The 16,135-nt window shown below is 42.9% G+C and overlaps 2 protein-coding genes across 3 annotated transcripts; one reads left to right on the top strand and one right to left on the bottom strand.

Moving 5' to 3' along the window:
- Positions 1-495: 495 nt before the first annotated feature.
- THG1L (tRNA-histidine guanylyltransferase 1 like) lies at positions 496-6,776 on the bottom strand. The gene is made up of 6 exons (XM_021530778.4): positions 6,577-6,776; positions 5,648-5,824; positions 5,042-5,211; positions 4,274-4,362; positions 3,600-3,707; positions 496-3,036 (listed from the first exon to the last, which is right to left on the bottom strand). Exons 1-6 carry the CDS (start codon positions 6,759-6,761, stop codon positions 2,875-2,877), a joined length of 891 nt encoding a protein of 296 aa, XP_021386453.3. The 5' UTR covers positions 6,762-6,776; the 3' UTR covers positions 496-2,874.
- A 137-nt stretch (positions 6,777-6,913) lies between these two features.
- SOX30 (SRY-box transcription factor 30) lies at positions 6,914-14,455 on the top strand. Of its 2 annotated transcripts, none has more exons than XM_077786753.2 (5): positions 6,914-7,646; positions 8,803-9,042; positions 10,295-10,441; positions 11,616-12,093; positions 14,019-14,455. In XM_077786753.2, the coding sequence occupies exons 1-5, from the start codon at positions 7,073-7,075 to the stop codon at positions 14,386-14,388; spliced, it is 1,809 nt and encodes a 602-aa protein (XP_077642879.1). In that variant the 5' UTR covers positions 6,914-7,072; the 3' UTR covers positions 14,389-14,455. The 2 variants fall into 2 exon arrangements, with proteins under 2 accessions (XP_077642879.1, XP_031361881.2); XM_031506021.3 differs by having other exon boundaries at positions 6,916-7,646; positions 10,295-10,468.
- The last annotated feature ends 1,680 nt before the right edge of the window (positions 14,456-16,135 follow it).

Below are 16,135 nucleotides of genomic sequence, written 5' to 3'. Positions count from 1 at the left end.
ATTCAAAGAGGCGGGGGGTATCAAAAGGATGGTGCTAAACTTTCAGTGGTGACAGGACGAGGAGCGGTGCACACAAATTAAAACAGAATAAATTTCACCTCAAAATTAGGAAGAACTTATTGACGTTGAGGGTGGTGGAGCACTGGAACAGCTGCCTGGGCATGGAGTTTCTCTCTCTGGAGACATCCCGGAGCCACCTGAACAGTTCCTGGATAACCTGCTCCAGGTGTCCCCACCCTGGCAGGGCGCTTGGGCTGGGTGATCTCCAAAAGTTCCTTCCAACCCTAACAAATCTGTGATTATTTTCAGTTATTCCCCACTACTGCAATCCTCTCCCTGCAGCCCACTCTGGGGACCATCTCTGGATCATGACCATACCCCCCTGCCCCAGGCCATGAAATCCATCTGGGCAACTGGCGGTTGCAATGTAATTTGCACTTTAATGCATAAAAGGATGCACAGGGCAGAGTAATTTCACTGAGGGACAGCAAGGAAACACTTTTTATAGGCTTTACTATAATGATTCACCATGTTCATTAATGTTTCATAACGAGTTCCCGTATCTTTAATGCTTCTTGTAACGGCAGTACGTCAGCCATAGGTTCATCACCAGCCTCAGAGGAAACCCTTCTTTCTTCATGGGTCACAGAACAGGACTCCTGCAGCTACAGAAATACCTGTGTGTTGTGTGTGCCACCAACACCAACTGCTGCTTGAGCCTTGGGAATAGTTATTTTCCCCTAGAGCTGCAGCAGAGTCATGCAAATGCACATCTTATACATGAGGATACCACAGGGAGTTTCTTTCTCTAGCATTTATCTTAATACAAATTAAAGGCTGTGGATGTATAGGCAATCCTGATCTCAGTTCCAAAGTCTGCATCCATATGTGAACAGCTATGTTGACTTATTACATATTATTGTAAGAATGAGTTAAATAGAAAACACTATGACCTAATACAGATCTGCTTTTTATATACACACACAATGTCCATACATAAAGATACTGTAGAATGTATGTCAGTCATAATATATAAAATAAAAAAAACTATGTAATACTTTCCAAACATAAATCATGGCTGCCAAATTATTTTTTTTTATGTTTCATCTGTTACCAGGCTGAGTAAATCCAGCTGTTATCAGTTCTGGAACAGTTGCTTCATATGTAATGTCCAAAGTCAGGCACCAAGCAGTAACATGGAATTTCAAAGTTGAGTAAACTGCATTTATGTTAGAAGATAAAAAACCAACAGACAAAGTTCTTAGGAGTAAATGACTGGTGCAATGATTCATTCTGAATCACTTACCACCAAGCCACATCCTCTTCCTAGGAATCATGCAGCCCATTCTACAAACTAAAAACAAAATACATTCTCTCATTGCATGTACTTACTTGGTACAGAGAAGGAGAGGGGGAAGCCCTGTGCTATTATAAACTCACAGACTCACTGCCTAATCTCAGGAACAACTCACAATTGAAGTTTACCTGGTCAGGGTTCTTTTTGAGAAAAAAACCAAAAAAACACCAAAACCACAATACCTTAATTGTGTACGTTCTTCGTCAGGAAGGGGAAACAGAGTAGACTGATAAGAGAATTCACAGGAATCTAACTCAGTACACACTTGATCCTTCCTATTTCTTATGGCCAGTCCCAACTGCTGACCATGTCTTTGTTAGCAACAGCTGGGCCATGGTTTTGGATGTTTTTGCAAGCAGCTTGGTTAGAAGCAGTACTAGCCATATAAGCACCTATCATTATAGCTGTATTTCCACACTGAAATAGGTTATTTCCCTCAAATTCCTGTTACACTGGGACAAACCCTATCTATAAGCAGAAATATTTCTGCTCTGAGAGGTCAATTTCGACAAAGTGACAGTTAAACCAGAACAGAACTGTGCATAGAGCAGGCAACACACACTCCTCCCTTCCCTCTAACAAATATGGATTGGCAGCACTGCTCTGTGTCATTCCCAGGGAGATCAGAAAGCAGCAGCACAAATTGTTGTTGGTTCCCTCTTTTCAGGCACCTGGAATGTTCTGCTATGTTGTGCTGCATTTTTTTTTTTTTTTCAAATATGCTGTGTTGTGCAAATAGGAGACAGGTGAATTCCCAGGCCATGGAATATAAGTAAAGATCTATCCATGTCCTAACAGAATTCCAGCCTGTACAGTATCTTTATTATTAACTTCACTGTTTGGAACTGTCACCACTTTCTAGTTCAAGTCCCCAGAATGAGAAAGACCACATAATAAAACATAGCAGGGAAGGTACTATTATTTATATTTTTTAAAAGTATAAAAGTTCTGTACATTTGACAAATAAATCAAGCATAGAAAAGTGCTGGGCTACTCCCATTGCATTTCAGTAAGAATCAGACCTCAGACAGCTGAACCGTTTATCACTCATCTGACTAAACACACCAGCCTTGAAAATTAATACTAAATCCCAAACGAAGTATTCTGGTCCATCTCAGTTAAAACAAAAATCAAACGAATAATTTTATGTTCAAATATTTGGGCTTTTTTATCGTTCAGCAGTACAATAAAATACCTCATTGTTTAAATGCTATAGAAATACACGAAATTTCTACATACTTTTTTTACAAATACACATGTACAAGGTAGGAACAGTCTTAATTCGTGATGAGTTCTTAACATTCAAAATATAGTATGATTTTAGCTTTCCATATGGGCATATCCTTGTATGTCAGACAGCACCAGTGTCTTCTTTTTAGGCAGCAACAGTGCTAAACCCAATGTAGCTGCTGAAGAGGGCTCCAGGTCAAACTCTGCCATCTACCATCTGTATTCCTCACTTGCCAACAACCCCAGCAGAGCAGAATGTAAATTACCAGTTATGCTCATCAGAGATATCAACTGTCCTCTGCCAGAATCTCAGGATATTCCTCCCAGAACTGGTCCCCAATGATGTCACAGTGCAGGGGAACAACTTTAGTCTTAGTTCGGGTCACTTCCACTTCTTTTTCTTCTTCTTCCTTTGGCAGTTTTATTTTCTTAGTGATGACTTCATTAACCTGAAAATACAGTTGACACATTAGCAGACATAAAAGGCTCAGAGTGGACTCAAAAATTCTAATAAAAAGAATTTAAAAAAAACCACAGGACAGGAATTTCTCCCACTAAATCAATGATGCAATTGTAGGACAGTGAACATTTCCAAGTTACCTTAAAGCAGAAAATGACTAAGTCATGAGCTGAGCTACTTTATTGAACAGAAGTTTGCAATTCCTTTGCCATGGATATACTTGGGACCTAACTCTGGGAAGGGCCTGGCCCAAATGATACACACATTGTCATCTGCTGATACATGTTTCATCTCAATGGTCATAATTTGTATCTAAACCAGACTGCAGAGACTGGCTTTCATATTAAGCTCATAGAAACAGCTCTCAAAAATATCTCCAAAATAATGAGTCATCTTACACACAATTATATGGTAAATATAGTTAATTTTAAGATATATTTATTCCTAGACATACACTGAAGATGCATGTGGTGCTCTTACAGTGCAGTATGTCTGCCACAGTGTAACTATTTAAAATATCAGCCCAAAGCAAGTGGCAATAGGATTTTTTACCTTCTGCCATATTAGGACAGTTCCTTTTCTATACATCAAAGGTTCATTGTTGTAGTTGATGTTGAATTCAGAAAATAAGATTTCATTCTTATCTCCAGCCAAAGTTCCCTGAGAGGATAGGAAAAGAAAAATACTCTTAGAGAAAACAAACAAATTGTATCTCTAGGATAGAGGAGGGGTGAATACTGGAAGCAAGACAGACATTTGTAAAGGTTTTTCACCTTTAACTCACAAGGCTTAATTACTTCTCACAACAGAGGAATTAATTCCAAGAGGGTTTTTATTACATTTTCAAGACAAATGGAAGACAGTCAACAGATTCCAGGAGAAAACAGGAATAATCTGCTAAAGTCTGCACAAGGAGACAAAACACAACAGAAGGGACAGGCAATCAACAGGACCTGAATTCTGCCACTGTTCCTCATGGGTTTGGATACTGAACATTTTATGACTTTTCTAATATTTCTGAAATTGACAACTAAGAACTTAAAACCCTGCTAATACTTGACCAAAATTACATTATTTGCTAGTGGTATTAGTATCTGCAGAATTGCCAAAGTTGTTGACTACACCTACAAAATTATTACATTAAGAATAAACAAGCCAGGGCTGCTGGGCAGGCAAGACACTTTAATTTTTAGCTGTAAAAAAACATGACTTCAGCAAACTCTTACCCGAAGCCTCTCCTGTGCTTGCACTGGTGTCAAACCACCTCGCTGCACAAGCATCCAGAACACTGTATTATACAGGTTATTAATATGGCCTAGGGAAAACACAGAAATGAGTGTGAGGACGGTTATTTACCAAATCTGAGTGACTACTTAGGAAAAAACAGCTTTATTTCCAGAGCTGTATCCAAGAAACAGCCAAGAGTAATGGGGAATTAATACAATCAGTTTCTAAAGAAGATACAATGTTTATAATACATTTTTAAAGTACTGCATATCATGACTAGAAGATTGATTTCGTAAGTGAAAAGGGCACAGAAGAGGCTGAAGGGTATTTATGTATAATGTAAAAGGGACTAGGTACTGACAAAGGTCTAGAGACAAATCCAATGGTCTGTTCTAACATGGAATATTCAGCACTTTTGATTATTACCTGCTGCAAACTTGAATAGTCACATGTCTCCATTAAAGATTACCTTGGCTAAGCCAACTCTGAACATCAAAATTAATTGATTAATTCTATTAGCAGTTCTAATATTTCTTGTGCTGAATTCACTCTCAGGATGCAATAAATTTAGTTGTAGCCTGAACACTCGAAATTTCAGCCAGTACCCATTACAAAGCCCAGAACAAGTGTAATAGTATTGAAAACCACCACTCTACCTGCTGTTCTTTCACTGACAACTGTATATGCAAATATACTGGCAGAAAAGCCATTTCTGTTCAGAGACATGAACTCAACTGCACAAATCTCTCTTTTGTGGGAACACTTACAATCTGCTTGCCTCCAGCTGAGGTAGTCCTTCAAATTCTGGTTGCTGGGATACAACACGATTCGTCCATCAAATCCTGGTGGGTACAGAAGCTGCTGGTCCTTAAAGTAATCCTTCCAATAGAACACGTAACTTGAGGAAAACTGGGAGACCACATGAGTCATGAACTTACTTGCAAACACAGAACGAGAAAAGAAAAGAAAGAAATACATGGGTGTGATTATATATCTGTGCTTATCTGAGGTACCAGTAGTGATAACTAATGGAGGGCAGAATTTCTTAAATAATGGCCAAACAGATGAGGAATGGCACAGAAACTTTTGAACAACAGAGGAACGGAGAATTGTAACATTTTCTTAAAAGAATGTTCATTTATAATGTTTTGACTGTAATAAGTTGTTTATATAACTTTTTTACAAACTCTGTATTATTGAACATATTTTCCTGAAACATCACATGTAAAGAATCCACATAAAAAACTTGAACTAACTGCAGTGTAAGCACCAGCCCTCCTCCTTACCTCTGTATGTAGGTAAAGACAAACCTGAAGAAGAATTATAAAGAGATGTTAAAAACAAATTCATTTCAGTATCAAAGCAGCTGTTACCTTGCTCTTCTTTTAAACCACCTGCTCTTCTTTTTGAAGACAAAACTATATTCATCACTCTGTCCATAAGCAATAGCAATATCCTCCAGTTCTTGCATCACAGTCTGGGCACACTTGGTCATCAGCTGCAGAGCACGGTCATCATTTGGCTTTTTGAATTCATGCTGTTCAGAAAACCTTCAAAGCAAAAATGGCTGCATAAGAGTCCCTTTAAAAGCTACTAAAAATGCTAACCCATTCATTTTCATTATATCTGCTTTATATGAATATTGATTTCCAGTATCCTGTCAATACTGACAAAATAATTTCTTCCAGGTATGAAAAGCAGGAACAAAAATCCTCGTTATCCACTCTGGATAACCCATTCTCCATCCCACCAGTATGTGACCCTAACCAGTCTTTGAAAGAAGCTGGTTTATGTATTTTAATTGGAAATGGATAACAGAGACTACTTTCTGTAAACTCCCTTTCTCACAGGGTGTCTTTAATATTCAGTCCAATACAGGCAACATTATCAATAAACTTGTTGAAACTCAAGAGCTTTACCAAAACCAGACATAATATCCCAGCAAGAACTTGTGTTACCTACTAAGCGGGAGAACTGTGCCCCATTTATGCCGAGGGAAGGCAAATGCCACACAGAGCGACTCCAAACATGAGTACACATCCCTGCAGAGCCGCTGCTGTCCCTCCCCAGCACACCCAAGGCATTGGCATCATTTCCCTTCCCGGACCATTCCCTACCACCCGGCTATGAAGCCGCCCGTGAAAGCAAAATCCCGGTGGAATTCCGTGCCCTGGAGAGGCCGAGTGGGGGACACGAGGATCTCTAACCCCGCACCTGCAGGACCCACAGGCCGGACAGCAACAGCCCCGCGTAACCCGGGCACCCCAGGCCCGCACCCGCGGGGTCCCCGCAGCGCCCGCACCTGTGGAAGTTGCGGCCGTCCAGCCGCACCACGATCCAGCAGTTGGGCAGGACCGTGTCGTCCGCCTCGAAGTCCCGCACGTACTCGAACTTGCTCTTGGCCATGGCGAGGCCGCGGCGGCCGCACGGGGAGCCCGGAGCGCAGCCGGCAGCGATGGCCGCGGCCGCCCGGCAGCGGCGCAGCATGGCCGGCGCGGAAGCGGAAGGCGCGGCGCCCGGCCTCGGTGGTGCCGGCGGAGGGCGGGCGGAGCCGGCGGGCGGAGCCGGCCCCCCGTGCGCCGCGGTCCGAGCGCGCCGAGCGACGAGCGCGGGATGGGCGGTCGGGGCGGCCCCGGCGGCGGGCGCGGGCCGGGACAGCGCGACCGAGCCGGCGGGGCTGGGGCTCGGGGCGCGCCCCGCGGTTGGTGCGGGATGCGGGCTCGGTGCGTGCCGGCGGCGCGGGGCCGCGGGGAGCGTTGGCGCAACGGTAGCGGCGGCCGAGGAGCGGCAGCGGGGCGATGGAGCGCAGGCTCAGGCACTGCCGCTTCCGCGCCCGGCCGAGCCCCGCCGAGCCCCCCGGGCACGGGGAGGTCATGGGCGCCCTCGGGGGGCTGCGCGGCCCAGCGCAGGAGCGCCCGAGCCGGCCCGGGCCCAGCCAAGGAGCCGCCAAGAGGAGCAGGTGCATCTCGGCGGCCGTTGAGAAAGAGGCCCGGAGCTCTGTCAGGAGAGAAAGGGACAGTGAAAGGGGCAGCGGTGACCGCCAGAACGAGGAGAAGGTCCTGGAGCAAGCTAGGAATAAGCCCTGGCCCAACGTGGCCTATGAGGCCCGGCCAGAAAAGGTGGAGAAGATTGATGCCCTGTCTGGATCCCTGTGCGAGCTTGGGAACGCTCCTCAAGATCAGAACGTCCCGGTCTTGTTTCAGTCCTTACCTCCCGTGTCCCACGTACAGCTCCAAGGCCCTTTGCCCTCGCAGCTGATGCATGTGACTCCAGTGCCGGTAAAACAAGTGGCAGTTCAATTGCAGCCTCTACTGCAGCGGCCAAAGATTGAAACAAAAAACGTTCCCCTCACAGTCCTGCCCTCGGATTCAGGTATTATGGTCAGAGAGCTTGCAGGGTGGCACACAGGTGACCACTTATCAGGCAGGAGAAAAGTGGAAAGAAAGGTCATGTGAGAAACCCATCCCTTTGCAAAGGCTAGGTTTAGCACAGCTCTTGCACGGTGTAAGACACAAAAGCACCGGAGCATAGAGTTCTGTAGTGGTTTGTTACCATCAAGGCAGTTTTGTCATGTTGCTCCCTGTCTGCATGGAACCCCTTAGGACAGAGTTCAGAATTACACTGAGTTGTGATTGCAGTTTTAAGGTCAGGAATCTGATTGATTTTTAAAAGTATAAAATAGTCATATATCTCTCTGAAAAAATCTGGACATGTTAAACAAAGAGCATTTTGAAACATCTATATTAGAAGCTTTTTTTTTTAATATCTAGACATTCAAAATTAATTACTTAAGTAAGGTCTTAAAGACTTTTCCCCTTTATCAATGAGGTGAAAGAGTTAATTTCTAAACCTTTTCCAGGAGGAAATTGCTTGCTCAGGGATCAGTTTTAGGGGGCCTATGGATTCATCATGTTGCCAGCTCAATTTAAATGCAGCCTGTGTTTAAAAAGGGCCAAAGCTAGGTATCATGTAACAATCCAACAAAACGAGTGTCAAAATGCAAAAAAAAAAAGAAAAAAAAATATATATCTCAAAAAAACCAACTCAACAAAACCCAAGCAGAAACACAAAATAGCAACACCCGTGGTTGAGCAGGCAGGGATTGCACAGGTGTGGGACTAAGCAGCCTCCCCATCCTTAATCCTAGTCTCTGCATCCTTAGGGTTTTGGTTACATAGTTCTGGTGGTGATAATAAATTTGCAGTGGTGTGGTCTGTGCTATATAGTGATTAGGTTATAAATTCATAAGAAAACAAACCAACTGAAATCCATACTGGTGTGTTAGCAGCCCCTGTTTATTTCCCTTTTTTTTGTTTTTTTAATTATACGTAAGAAAAGACAGGTAACTGATTCTTGTGCAGTGACCCAGCAAAAGGCAGTGGGGGATTTTGTAGGAACTGCTCTCTAAATGTGCACTCTCATCTGTCCAAAGCTCTGGTGTTGCTGTTGCCAGATACCCTGTGGGTGTGGTATTCTGACCTGCTGCATTCCCTGGAAGATGCTGATCTTTCCTTGCCTTGTTGCACAGGGATGCCAGACACTCCTTTCAGCAAGACCAAGAGCGGCCGTGTGAAGCGTCCCATGAACGCGTTCATGGTGTGGGCTCGCATCCACAGGGCTGCTGTGGCCAAAGCCAACCCCGGCGCCAACAATGCAGAGATCAGCATTCAGCTCGGCCTGGAGTGGAGCAAACTCACTGAAGAGCAGAAGCAGCCATATTATGAGGAAGCTAACAAAATAAAGCTGAGGCACAGGGAGGAATTTCCTGGTAAACATCTTAGTTATTTACCTGAATGCTTTAGAAGTGCAGGGCTTTTTGGAAAATTGATCCCTTGCATTATGGCAATTAATAGAGATAGGAAAAAAGTACAGATATTTCAAGCACACAATTCTTCTGTGTGCTTGAAACAATTTTTTAAAGCATCCAAAATGCTGGTGCTTAGGACACTGCAGCTACAGCAGCTTTTTTGAATGCTTTAGTAGTCTAATGGCCACAGAGTGAGTTTGTGTGGCCTGCTGCATCAATCTCCTTGCTACAGAAACAGCTGCCCAGGTGGCCTGTGGTGACACATATGTCCATTTCTTAAAAGCAGGAAAGGGAAATGTCACAGGAAGCACAAACAGCATTGTATCCTGTGGGATTCTTCAACATGTAGACTTGAGATTCCCACATAATGGTGTGGAAAATGTTTCACAGCCTTTTGTCAGGCATTAAAATTTGTACCTTAACAATTTCATTTATCCAGAAGATAACAGAATGTAAAACACTTTTAAAAAGCTGTTGAGATATCAAGTGTTGTGATAGTTTCTCTCTGTTGTCGTAATGCTGCTTGTTCATGATCCTGCCTAATCTGTCATAAACAAAGACAAGAGCATCACTCTCCTTCTCTCCTTGCATCTTTCAAAAAAAAAAAAAAAAGGTGTTTCTTTAAAGTTGCATCAAGAGTTAACCTGTGAAAATAACCAAACAGCTCAGTGTAAATTCATGATATATTCTTATGTCTGTTAGTGTTTGGCTAATGTTGTCAGGCAAAGGCAAATGTGCTCTTCCACAATCTAGCCAGGTTTCCCAGTGGGTCCTATTTTCTGTTAGATCTTGTAACCTGCAGATAGACGTGAGACTTAAGGGGTTAAGGAGACCATGAGGAAAGACCACATTTTGATACCTGTGGTTTTCCTCCACACTGAATGCCCAAGGTACAGTGAGTGTCATGTTCTCTTTAATGTGGTCTCTCAGGTGGACCACATCTCTCCCCAGTGTTTGGTATTTTTTTGTCTCACAAGTACCTATTATTTGGTAACTTCTAAACAATACCCAAATACTTCTATTTGATTTCCATCTCCAGTAAAATTCCCCTTTTCTAGCTCACCAAAACAAGTGGAGCATTGCCATTGCCTAAAGGAGCAGGTTTTGGACTTGTCTTATCAGATCCTTCAGAATTACAGATAACATAGCTTTAGATAAATAATGAAACCATCCAAAATATTGGTTGTCTGCATCTTTTTTTCATCTCTGACAGGTTGGGTTTATCAGCCAAACAGGAAGAAGTGTTCTCCACCACCTAGCTCTGCTGCATTTTTGGGCACTTCCCAGAGTACCATCACTACAAATCCAGCTGGCACCCTTCCCTTCTCATCACCTACTTATTCTTTTGTCAACTCCAGTGGTAAGAACAGCATTGGACATCCAATCTGTGAGTTTTCAGCAGTGAATTATTTTAAAAATTCAGAATTTACCTGTTGCAGTAGTGACAAGGCAAGGGGGGACAGCTTCAAACTGAAAGAGAGTAGGTTTAGCTTAGATGTTGGGAAGAAACTTTGCTGTGAGCGTGGTGTGGCCCTGGCACAGGTTGCCCAGAGAGGGTGTGATTATTTGCCAGCACTTCTTTCTACTTAAGATATTAAGCTACAGCTGCTTCTTTCACTTTTTTGGTCTCCACTTCATAGATATCCTGGAAGGATCCTTCTATTTTACAAAAAGTCAACACTGGCAGTGAAATAGTGTGAGAGCCCCCAGACCAGTGCAAGAGCTCATCTACATATTCCTTAGACAAAGAGCTCTGGCTGTCTCAGGGCATGGATAGTGAATTTCAACAGCAAGTAACTCAGATCCAGGCAATGGCATTTTCCTCTAAGTATCCTGGAAAGGGCTGCTTTCTTTGCAATGAGACAAGAAAATTAAATTCCTGTTTATGCTGTGTGGTAATACTTGGAGATATTAAAACAAAAGAACACTCAGCTTTGTTCTGGTGTAATTCTGAGTTAGTGATGTTTGAAAATTCCTATGTGATATTTTTTGAAATCTTTCCCTATAAAGGCAGCCCTGTTGATGGGGTGTGATTTGAGGGTATACATTGAAGTTTGTACTCTGCAAAACATTTCAAAGTAATATTGTCTAGTGGGTACATTCATTGATGAAATAAGGAAACATATTGGTGTTTCCTTATTTCATCAATGAAATAAGGTGTTTTAGGCTCCTCAGCACACAGTTTTGTTATAAATTTGGCTTACTTCATATCAGTAGACTTGTGAGGTCTTCAGAGCTGAAGGCACACTCCAACCCATTGTGGGGCCTTATTAGGATAAGACATAGCCTCGCCAGAGCAATGAACCCTCATCAGCCACTTCCTTCCACCCGTGGGTTTCCGTGCAATGAAGCTTTAATGTGTGGGCTCCAAACCCATCTCTCAGAATGGTGTCACATTAGGTGTGTGACATGAGTTGCTGGGAACTCCCAGGGGGATTATTCTCTCTGTACCCAGAAATGCTGTGGTTTGCTATGATGCTGTTTATCAGAACTCTCTGTCCATGTGTGATAAATAACTCTTTTGTTTCCTGAAGGTGAGTCTCCTGCCATCCGTCTGACGGCTTCTTCAATCCAGCACACTGTGCCCATGACCCTTTTCCAGACCACGGCTGCAAGCACCACATCAGTGGCTGTTGCAGTTCCAACCCTGCCCCTGCACCCTGTAGTTTCATCACAGCACTTTGCTGAGCCTGCTCAGACAGAAGCTTTTGTATCACCTGGGCTCAATTTCTCCCTGAAGAGACCTGCACCCGTTTTCGCTGAGAGCTTCAGCAACAGAAACCCAAGTAACATCAGCAGCACTAGTGGCAGGTTTTCTGTCTCTAACACTGAGATCCCAGGGATTCCTGTTTTTCCTAGAGGCATAGCTCTCCCCCAGGCTACACCTTTTATTCCCTCACCTGCCTATGTGTCTGCTCCCATTGGACAGCCAGCCAGTTTGTTTGGAGGAACTCCTCAGTTTCCATTTTGCCAGCCTTCCTTTATACCTGGACCTCGGTGTTTCCCCTCAAGGTAATGAAACTATTTCAATACCAGTAAGAAAAAAATGCTGAAAGGCAGAGAATCTTTTGACTTGCAGACAGCAGGTGGAGCATTCAGAGGGAAAGGAGCTCTTACCTTCCTGTGCTGGGACCCCCTGGTCTCAGCCTGCTCGTAATACGTGCCCAGTTATTGACAGCTCCATAGAACTGTTGCAGTAATTGGCAGTCCCAAGGCCATAGCAAACAGAAATATCTTCTTTCCACTTTATGGGTATAAGTGCAGTTGATTTTGGCAGAAGAGCATTAGGTAGAGATAATGTAAATATACTTTGAAAATGGTCAGATAGAATTAGAGTGGGTATGTCCTAGAGGTGTCTCCTGGGTACACTGTGATTACCATAAGTGCTAATATTTCTGAAACCCAGCCTGGTGGGAAGTGTCTGCAGAATTCTTGTGTAAGTAGTAATTCCTAGTTCTTCCTTTTCAGTCAATCAGAGGTCTCCTAATCAAAGAATTTCCAGGCTGACACATGTAGTGTCCTGTGGGTGTTTGTGGGCTGAACATACACAGAAAGCACCAGTGCTCTGGTGTAGGTGGGCAGCTCGAAGACCAGGCATCTGATGCTTATTCTTTACAGGGCATGGTTTTGTTTTCATGACTGTGCAGTAGCAAACCTAACAAATTATTATGGTTATTAGACTTAAATTTTGCCTGTTTATTCACTGCAGCTACTACTACTATTCTCACTAGTCGCAGTAACCAATGTGTTTCTGTGGCAATAAGACCACCTGGTCTTTAATTAGGACCAATGATGACCCATCAAACTTAGAAGAACTTCCTAAGCTGACAAGTGCAATACAAGACATTTCTATTTTTGAGGTACTTTAAGGGAACATAGAACACATATTCCCAAAATTGCTAAAAATTATCTTTGCTCAGTCCTTGGTGTCTGAAATGAGATGGTTTTGTGAGGCCTCCGAGAGGGGTGAGTTCTTTTATCATAAAAGACTGTTCTGATTTCACACATTAATGGACTTCTGAAGTCCATTAATGCCAGCTGAATGCCAGCTTTGCTAATGCCAGGGTCTTTCTAATACAGTAATTTATAAGTTCTCTGTCCTATAAACTCATTTCTTGCATACAAGAGTCATGATTTCTGAACTTGAAGTGCAGATGTATGCACTAAAAATAGAAATATTAGATTGGAATGATGATTAGTCCCCTAGAAGCCTCAATAGATATCGTGTCCATGTCTTTACAATGCCTGGACTGTGGAGCTCTATTACTTCTTTACATATTTTTGTTTTCTTCACAAGGTAGTGAATTTCCCTAAAACACTGTAAATTGCAATTCATTTGTCTTTCTGCAACAGAATAAAAATTCAGGCATCTGCCACTGGAGCAATACAGTTCCATTTGACATAGTAACTTCCTGCAATTTACTATGTGGTTACTTTTTAAAAATTTATCACTGTGCATTCTTTAAATATTAACATTGACAACCACATATTGGGCACAAGGATTACTTGTCCTGTTTGATAACAGTGTAACAGATGTAAGATCTCACTAAAAATAACAAATAAGAGTGTTTTACCCCAGGTCTGTCACAAAATTTGGCATACAGAAATTACACAAACTGACTTTTGATGCTTTGTTTTATTAATCTGAGTATATTGGTTAACTCGCTGCATGCTGGTTTATCTATGGTATTATTTGATTGATAAATACACTGGGCTTTGTGTTCTCAGAGCAACCTCATGTGTGCATGAGGTTGAAGAGATGCTTATGCACAGAAATGGAATCTGAACTACTCTTGTTATGGCCCTAGTGCTGAAATTAGGCATGGTTTTAAATTTGTATGTTTTAAAAAATGGGATGAGCTGAGTAGCACAGAACCTCAGTGTCATTGTGCAGCCCTGCATTTCTGAAAGCCAACCTTGAATCTCTTCCCTTGCAGCACATTCCCACTCAGAGCTCCGTTTGGCTACGGGAATTTCTCCAGCTCAGTGCCTCAGTGCTTTGGCTTTTATGAGGAGAGGAACCAGAGGCAGGAGGTGATATTTTCCACTGTGGATGAAGACTATCATTTCAGGGCATACTCAGAGGAGAGGCTATGTGAGAACCAGCCTGTCTGTAGGAGCCCTGAAATCGTGTCCTGTCAGAGCACCTGCAGTGAGGAGCGAATTCTGAGCCCCCTGCCACAGCTGGATGTGGGAGTGGTGGAGGAAGTTTTGCCATCCCCCCCATCTTCTCCCTCCAGTACTTACATTGTCAATGTAACTGACAGTGATGAGGAAGAGGAAGGAAAGTTTTTTCAAGTATTGTAATTTTAAAAAGTTATTATAATCCAGAGCAATATTATAGAATGGGAAATAAACATTTTCCTCAACACCACCTTTTCAGTCAGCGTGTTCAATGGGAAACCCTGGTGGCTTCAGTAAGTTGCACAGGTCATTTTGAAGAGCTGGTTAGGTAAGAGGAAAGTTTTATAAATAGCAGAAAATGCCTGTTCATTTCTGAAAGCTGATCTGGCCTGCAGGAATGCATGTAGCCAAATGTACAAATCCCTCCACAAGTGTGTTTTGGGGTATAAAACAGCTGTTTGTGAGATTATTCTCTAGCTCTAACTTCCCTCTTCTCCCATCTTTCTTTTTATACCCTGTGGGGTAGGATATCAAACATATTTCAATGCACCAGAATCTAGAATAGTGCACAACTGTTGTGATTTATTCCACCAAGCCCAGAGAAAGGGAAGACTGGTTCCACATATCCTGGATATACTAATGGGAAACTGCATGTGAGGGTGATCCCTTCTTCCCTCCCAGCTAGAGCTGATGTCCTGGAGTAGTTGTTAGGCATCTGTGTCTGCAGGTCTGTGTCACTGCAGCCAGACCTCAGCTGAGCTCTCTTGAAGGCTGTCCTGTCTTGTCTACAACAGAAGTGAAAGTTACACAAACAAACCACTCAAACCTGGCTTTTTCTGCATCCTCCTTCAGCATGTCTGGCAGTGTGATAGAAGAGGTTTTTAGTTTCCATTTCTAGGTGATTTTCTACCCACAAACTTTCCCATAATGCAGATTCCTGAAGTGCCAAGTATCTGTGCCAAGTGCTGTTACTTCTCCTGAAATGCGTGAAGTGGCCATTGTTGGCAGGGCCAGTGCCTTGTGTGCCCTGCTGCAAGCCTTCATGGCAGTGCAGAGGGTAATTGGGGCATAAGAGGGACATATTCTACTTTCTTATAATTGTTTTCTTCTTAACTATTTACCTTAATCTAAACTAAAAGCCGCCTTGTGTCCTTCTCAGCTTGAAAAACACATGAAGTTTGTTTTCCTCCTGCTACTGTAAAAGTCTAGACACTCAATGCTTCCCAGTACATCACTGCTATCCATTTACAGAGACAACTTTCTTCTCCAAAATTACTGGACAGCTTTATGGACTGGATGTTAGTAAAAGCCCTTTTACTGTTATGCCTGTTTCCCTTTTCTTATTAGAATTAACCATTACAAAATTAACTTGTATAGTCACTGTTGTGTTGGAGAAGGTTGCAGGCAGCACAGAGAGGATTTTTAAGTGTTTCACATATGGAAATAGAGTTAAAAGATGTGTCTGCAGATACAATCATCTTCAAGTTCACTTGCCTGTAGGAATGAAGCAAAAGTTTCAGCAGAAAGTGGTAGCAGTGACCCACCCTTTAAAAGAAGCACAGGGAGTGCTTTGATACCCTTTTGCTATCAGCACATCAGGACAAGCCCTTGTCTAGCTCCTGATCATCTTACAGCACTTCTCCCTCTTTGGCAGGACAGCTGCTCCAGGGCCCTTCCAAATATTCCTGCTGTCCTACATGGGTAGTGGAAAAGCAGAGCTGAACAGAGTATTCTGGGTCAGCTGAAGCTACTCTCAACTGTTAAGACACTGGATAAAGGAGGTAATTCTTGAATCTCCAGTTTCCTTAACAGATTCACAGCTTCCTTCCTTTGATCATTTCAAATGATCTGAACCAGAAGAATGTTCTGTAAAATGGGACATTTCACATTCCCCTCAAGTCAGCCAAATTGTAACATTGCTCTCATCAGT

Source organism: Lonchura striata, chromosome 13 (assembly GCF_050655825.1).
Source record: "Lonchura striata isolate lonStrDom1 chromosome 13, ASM5065582v1, whole genome shotgun sequence".
In the NCBI taxonomy this organism is placed as follows: Eukaryota; Metazoa; Chordata; class Aves; order Passeriformes; family Estrildidae; genus Lonchura; species Lonchura striata.
The sequence above is the reverse complement of the archived record's forward strand: the minus strand, read 5'-3'. Positions and strand labels throughout refer to the sequence as shown.

What these genes read in the sequence shown, in the direction of transcription:
- SOX30 (XM_031506021.3), top strand. Translation starts at nt 7,073, where the DNA reads ATGGAGCGCAGGCTCAGGCACTGCCGCTTCCGCGCCCGGCCGAGCCCC. An exon ending in AGTCCTGCCCTCGGATTCAG is followed by an intron (nt 7,647 to 8,802) that starts GTATTATGGTCA and finishes CTTGTTGCACAG; the next exon opens with GGATGCCAGACACTCCTTTC. An exon ending in CCTCGGTGTTTCCCCTCAAG is followed by an intron (nt 12,094 to 14,018) that starts GTAATGAAACTA and finishes CTTCCCTTGCAG; the next exon opens with CACATTCCCACTCAGAGCTC.
- THG1L (XM_021530778.4), bottom strand. Translation starts at nt 6,761, where the DNA reads ATGCTGCGCCGCTGCCGGGCGGCCGCGGCCATCGCTGCCGGCTGCGCT. An exon ending in TGGTTTAAAAGAAGAGCAAG is followed by an intron (nt 5,212 to 5,647) that starts GTAACAGCTGCT and finishes TGTGTTTGCAAG; the next exon opens with TAAGTTCATGACTCATGTGG. An exon ending in CAGCTGGAGGCAAGCAGATT is followed by an intron (nt 4,363 to 5,041) that starts GTAAGTGTTCCC and finishes TGTTTTCCCTAG; the next exon opens with GCCATATTAATAACCTGTAT.